Here is a 6174-nt window from a genome sequence, read left to right on the forward strand (position 1 = left end):
ATTTGGAACCGTAAACCTGCAAAAACTGAACCGGAATCTGTGTAAACCGAACCGTACGATTCTAGTAATAAATTAAGTTGAACCGCACTGAACCAAACCGTTGATATTTCCTGGATCCAGTTCCGATTCCAATTTGAGGGTGGAACCGCTCCGAACACACCATGCCCAAACCTAACTCCAAGTTCTATTATATAACCATCATAACAAAATGTAGTACACTAAATAAATCATTGCAAATGGCGATATATAATTTCACCCACTATAGATAAATTGCTTTAAATAATAAAATTTGTGACAAGGAATTTAATCCAGCACCATTCACATAATCATCAAAACTTAAAAATAATGACTGTTATGATGCGAAGGGCGACAATGCCGCACCATATATATATATATATATATATATATATATAATATATATAATGAGTGATAATACCGCACCAATCACATTAATAACAAAATTAATATATATAATAAAACAAAGACAAAGAGTAGGAAATTGTCTCCTCTTTTTTCTTCTCCTTGGTCACGGATGAGGATCCTCTCCGGATTTTCTTTGTAAGGATCCTAATAATCCTCACATCATATCAGTTTATTGTCCATTGTGTGGCTAGCTTTCATTAATTACAATTTTGTGTTTAATTTTAAATAAAAATTTTAAAATAATTTTTAACCAAAAAATGGGGATGGAATCCAAATCCCTAAATCACTACCCAAATTTTGTTTCTTCCTTTCTAGTTGGTCAAACAAGTACCAACTCTCCCTTTTCCGCCTTTTGCCGACACTATGATTCACAATCTTGTATTCTTTCTTTTCTTCTTCATCATTGAATGTTGCATTATCTTTTTAAGTTGGTGTTGCATCACTATTCGTCATTCTTTTTGCAACAAGTAGAGGTCAATACATTTGCACCTATTAATTAGAAATAGGGGCAAAAATTGAGGATTTTCGCACCTAATAGTTAGGAGTGGCGAATATTGCAATTACACCTACTATTAATAAAGGGGTGTGCTATCCACACATTCCAAATTACTTCTCACACACCCTTGTTAATTTCTATCCGTTGATCTTCTTCTATTCATCCGATCTGACGACCGAAAATTAGAAGGGTGTGTGAGAAGTAAAATGGGGTGTGTGGATATCACACCCCTTAATAAATAGGGGCAAATAAGCACTTATTTCCGCCCCTAATAGTAACACTAATAGGGGCATTTATTGTTTCGCCTCTATTACAATCACTAGAGACAAATCTATATTTCTGCCCCTAATAAAGATTAATAGGGACAAATCTTTATATCCGCATCTAATCCACCGCCCCTAATAATCACTATTCTTGAAGTGATGTTTGTGCTATTTTTAAAATTAAGAAAATTAGTCATATTGAGATATGAAGATAAATATTTTCTTATCTGTGAAATTTCAGAGTTATGAGAGGCAGAGAGTGCTTTATTGGATTCATGACGTTGTGCTTCCAATTACATGAGAGCTTACTGTACTGATAACGTACTGCAAAACAGATGATATATGTATAGTGGCATATAAAGTAAACAAGGCACTTACAAGGTTCAAACAAGTGTGCCTACGTCCTCGGGATATCAACAGCAGTTTCTTGAAATTATATAAAATAATAGGAGCATAAAGATAACTCTAACTATTTTTCTCTATTCTCTCTAGCCTTGATACAGTTTACATGAATTTCTCTATTGGGTTGTGTTATCTCTGGAACATTTACTTGAGATGGTTTTATAAGCAAATAGATGAGCTAGTATGGCTCACCACCATCCCAGGCTTTGGTGTTTTTCATGCATGAATCCAATATCATTATTTGGAGACATCCACATACAACAAAAGGTTCATTCATGGCAGTTTAACAAAACCCATTTATTTGACAAAATACAAATAAAAATTTCGAGAAAAACAACCCATTTCTTTGACCAAAATGAGATGCTCGGTTTCGTTGAGATGTGTTTCAGTTATCTCGTTTGAAAGTGCTTCTAAAATGATTGAAAGCGCTTTTGGCAAAAGTGCTTTTTCGAAATTCAATTGCAACATTACCAAAGATTGGTTCCGAAAGCACTTTCATGAAAAGCGCTTTTGATCGTTTTAAAAGCACTTTCAAACAAGTCATTCTTACTGAAGCCTCTTATGACATCAATTTTCAATTTAAACACAGCTCACAATTTTTAAGTAATGACCAACAATTTTGAAAGAAGTAAAAATCTAATTAGAAGTGCTAGAACCAATTCCAACAGACCCACAGACATAAAATTGCCAAATCTTATTTCAAAGGTGAAGTGGGAGCACATTAACATGACTACAACAATAAATCAAATATAAACCTATTTTTGATTACAGGACACAAATGCCTCTCACAGTGGACATACATGAATCAGAACGAAAGGATGGCGACCATAAATGTACTTTTGACACCGCGTCATGTGGATCTATTCAGTTCCAGCAATCTTTTTCTTCAGTGCTTCAATGTCTGTAGCTAGTTCTTTTCTGCTTGACTGAGGGTGATACCAAATACAAAATGCGCTTGTTAGAATGATCGAGTGCTTAGATGCAGAAAGAAAATATGTTGTTATAACCATTAAAATCATTGATGGATGGACGGGGGAATTGCGTGAATGACATGACCAAGAGAAAACAGGGTACAAGATCCTATAACGGGGCGAATATGAAAAGAAAAACAGATCTTATTTCCTGTAAAGGAATGCATCCTGCTTGTAGAAAACAGAAATAGGTCAACTTTCCGTTGGGAGTTTTAAACTAACCTTGAAGAGTAGGTAACGGTAGACAAACCATCCAGTGTATCCTAGCCCTACCAATTCCAGGACCTTTGGAAGCTGAAGGCCAATTCAGAGTAGTTCAATTAATTTCCAAAGAGGAGGTAATTCAATGACACGCACAAAGTTGTAGTTGAAAAATAGATTCATCATTTTCCATCAAATGGACTCAAAATTGAAAAACCTAGAGGTATGTGGTTTCCAGAGAAATCACTTACAAGTGGCACTGAATTGACGGCGCCAACAACTATTGAGGACAACCACACAGCGACTATCGCCCCACCTCCATATACAAGTACTGTAGACTTATTTTCAACTGCATCCCACTGGTAAGGAGAACATAAAGGCAATCATTTTTAAACCAACTATTGGATTCACTTCATCAAGGAAAGTCGTAACTAAATAGCTGTAAGTAGCGGAAACTTAGAAAATGATTGTCATAAGATTCAATACAAAGGAGACAAAAAGCTTTTCTTACCTTCTCCTTCAAGTCTGATAAAAGTTCACCAGTGTCGACGGATGTGGATGTCTCGTCGGAAGATGAAGCTCTGACCGGAAGAGAAAGCCTCTGGGACCCTTTGAAAGAAAAACAATCATTGCTTAAGCTTATAATTAACACATTCTTAACAGTTTATATAAAGAGTGAAAAAGTAATAGAAAATCTAAGTATATCAATGATTTCCTCTAAGCTTAATCAATTATTTTTATCTTTCAAACGGTCTGCCAAACCGGAAAGACAAAAATTCACTCCATAAGTTTTTTAAAATATCATCTTTGCTTGCGTGTGTTGGATTGCGCATAAGTGCTCCAGAGTTGCAGCAAATTTGGAGCAATATATGAGATCGGTCAATTACTACTTTACTATATGACTGTTGCCTTTTCACAGAACGGCGTACTTGAGTCCCACAACCTATATCAACAACTATCAAATAAACATGACATGCGTCAAACTTGGCTGCGAAGGCATTATTTCCGCTTCACAGTTTGAGCACTAAGGTTCCCTTCTCCTACCATTTGATCAAAGCTATGAAAGGTATTGAAGTGGAATTGGAGCCTGGAAGCCAAAAATAGCGGTTTTAAGTTCATTTACTTCGAATGCAGTCAATGAACCAATCAGCTACAAGCCTAAATGCTTGGATACCTAAATACGTGTTAAAAACCAAAAACATCTGACACTCATTCCCAACCTTAAATTCTATTGAGACTAGTTCCGTATGAAACTAAAGACAGAATCTTGGAGCCCCATTCTAAAGTAAGTTACTATCGCAATAATCCAACTTAACCAACTAAGGTACATCCATTCCTTCTCGTAACTTCTGCATACCTAGTATATCCACCAGATTCCTCCTAATCAATGCCTCTCAAATAAAACTTGAAGCACCAGCACAGGAATGCAGGACAGTTATCTTAGTCTCAATCAACACCCTACTTTGAAAAAATCGAAACAGCAAGGTTCAAAACATCTGCTTTAAGAACCAGAACCAAGACTTTACCTTTCCTCTACATCTATTAGCTGGAGAAATATAGAAAAATAACTGAATAAAAATTCTTCCTTCATGAATTACTACAATTTCCAAAACATTAACAACTAAAAGCAGGGAACATACTAGCAGATAATTCCATTGAGACCCACACAACAATATCCAAAATAAATAAAAATCACAAACAAATGTCCCTCCCACCCACATTTCCTCAGCAACCCAAAAGTGCAAGTGAAAGAACGCACATAAAAAAACACAAAATTGGAGAAAACCCCACCAAAAAAAAAAAAACCATATTGGTTAAGAAATAAACTCAAAAAAATACAAGCTTGATAAGTAGCTCACCTGAGAAGGATTTAAGAGGGAAGGAAGAAGGGGAGGAGGAGCGGCGAGGAGGGAGGTAAGGCAAGGCGGAGTAGCAGGTGGGTTTGGTGGGGAAACGTGGGATGAAGACGGCGGTGGCCGCCATGGTTGAGGCTGTCGCTGCCATGAGTATCGAGTCGTATCGTCAGCTGCTTGACTTTGTTGATTGCTTCGGTTGCTTGCAACGATTTGTTTATTTTTCTCTCGAAGTGTGGGGTGTTGGGTGTTGGGTGTTGGTTCGCTCGTTATCCTCGTAGGGTACCTCAGTCTCATTGGAAAGCTTGACACGTGGCATAATAATCCTTTTTGATTGGGTGGTTCCCTATCTGAAATCCACGTTTAATTGTCAAAGCTCAAAACAAAATACCCTCTCTTTTGCTTGAAATGCCTTTTTTTTTCTGGTTAATGTTATGAAAGAGCAAAGATGCTAAATTTTGAGATTCTTGGATGCCACACAAGTTGTGTGCAGCTATATGCTTGTCTCTCTTATTATGCAATTAGATATGTTGTTGAGCTAACAACTCTAAGACCGAGATAATATGTAAGTCAAATTTAAATAAGTTCGACATGTGAGCCACCTGGATTTCGGCAACCTCGACGAGGAGTACTCATAAACCCATTAGATTATGCATTTGAACTATAATGTATGACATTATAATAAATTCATAAGTTTATGTACAACATTGTAATGTTTTAAATTTGAGGTATTCAAACTTGAAGGTATAAACTGAACTTTAGATAAAAGGTATTTCGGATTTCCCAAGACACACTTAAAAGATAATCCCAAAACTAAAAATGCTAGGTCATGTTTAATTATTTTATATCATCCTTTTTAAGTTGAAGGGCATTGAGTTCAAGTTGAAACCTCTCTAACAATAAAAAGTTCAAAAAATATTACTAAACTAATAACTAATCGGTAAGTATAGTTAAGTTGTCCTATGTTTTTACGCAAGATTATCATGATATTATTCAATTTAATCATAATAGTTCACCCTAAAAAATTTAACTATTATTCAATCTAGCTATAATAATCTAGTTACATATTGTGTTCGAATCAAATACTGAGTATTAGAGAACGTGAAAATGCTCACTTAGGCACCTAAGTTGCGCGTAAGACCAATTAATACAATGTATCTCCACCATATGACAGTACAATAACGAGACATTATTTATACATTATGAATATAGTTAAGTTGTCAATATACTATCTACCCGGTCTTGCACAAACCATGTCCATACTGGAGGTGCGGGTGAGCAAAGCTCTAAGAGAACGTCGAATATGTGTGTGAGAAAAAAAAGTAAAGCGCAAGGTTTGAAGTGATTGTTTAGGTTTTTGTTTCTTAAAAACCAACCCAATTCAAGAAAGTATATGGGCTTCTTTGAGAGGCTTGGGCTGTTAATGAGCCACTACATAGGCCCAATTGAGTCCTTTTTTTTTGTCGAAGCCCAATTGAGTCATTGAGACACCTCAAAAATATGTCTTGACAACAGAAGCAACAATTTTAAATCGTAATCAAGGACGACCCAGTTATGATTAGTGA

The 6174-nt window shown here is 35.9% G+C and overlaps 1 protein-coding gene across 1 annotated transcript; it reads right to left on the reverse strand.

Annotated features, from left to right (window-relative positions):
- Positions 1-2259: 2259 nt before the first annotated feature.
- Positions 2260-5235, reverse strand: LOC103420682 (protein CURVATURE THYLAKOID 1A, chloroplastic-like). Its single transcript, XM_008358733.4, has 5 exons — positions 4616-5235; positions 3268-3365; positions 3008-3115; positions 2778-2849; positions 2260-2510 (listed from the first exon to the last, which is right to left on the reverse strand). The coding sequence occupies exons 1-5, from the start codon at positions 4758-4760 to the stop codon at positions 2445-2447; spliced, it is 489 nt and encodes a 162-aa protein (XP_008356955.3). The 5' UTR covers positions 4761-5235; the 3' UTR covers positions 2260-2444.
- Positions 5236-6174: the final 939 nt, after the last annotated feature.

The sequence above is a fragment of the Malus domestica genome, chromosome 07 (assembly GCF_042453785.1).
Source record: "Malus domestica chromosome 07, GDT2T_hap1".
NCBI lineage: Eukaryota > Viridiplantae > Streptophyta > Magnoliopsida > Rosales > Rosaceae > Malus > Malus domestica.

What these genes read in the sequence shown, in the direction of transcription:
- LOC103420682 (XM_008358733.4), bottom strand. Translation starts at nt 4,760, where the DNA reads ATGGCAGCGACAGCCTCAACCATGGCGGCCACCGCCGTCTTCATCCCA. An exon ending in CCCTCTTAAATCCTTCTCAG is followed by an intron (nt 3,366 to 4,615) that starts GTGAGCTACTTA and finishes TTTCTTTCAAAG; the next exon opens with GGTCCCAGAGGCTTTCTCTT. An exon ending in CCGTCAATTCAGTGCCACTT is followed by an intron (nt 2,850 to 3,007) that starts GTAAGTGATTTC and finishes ATTGGCCTTCAG; the next exon opens with CTTCCAAAGGTCCTGGAATT.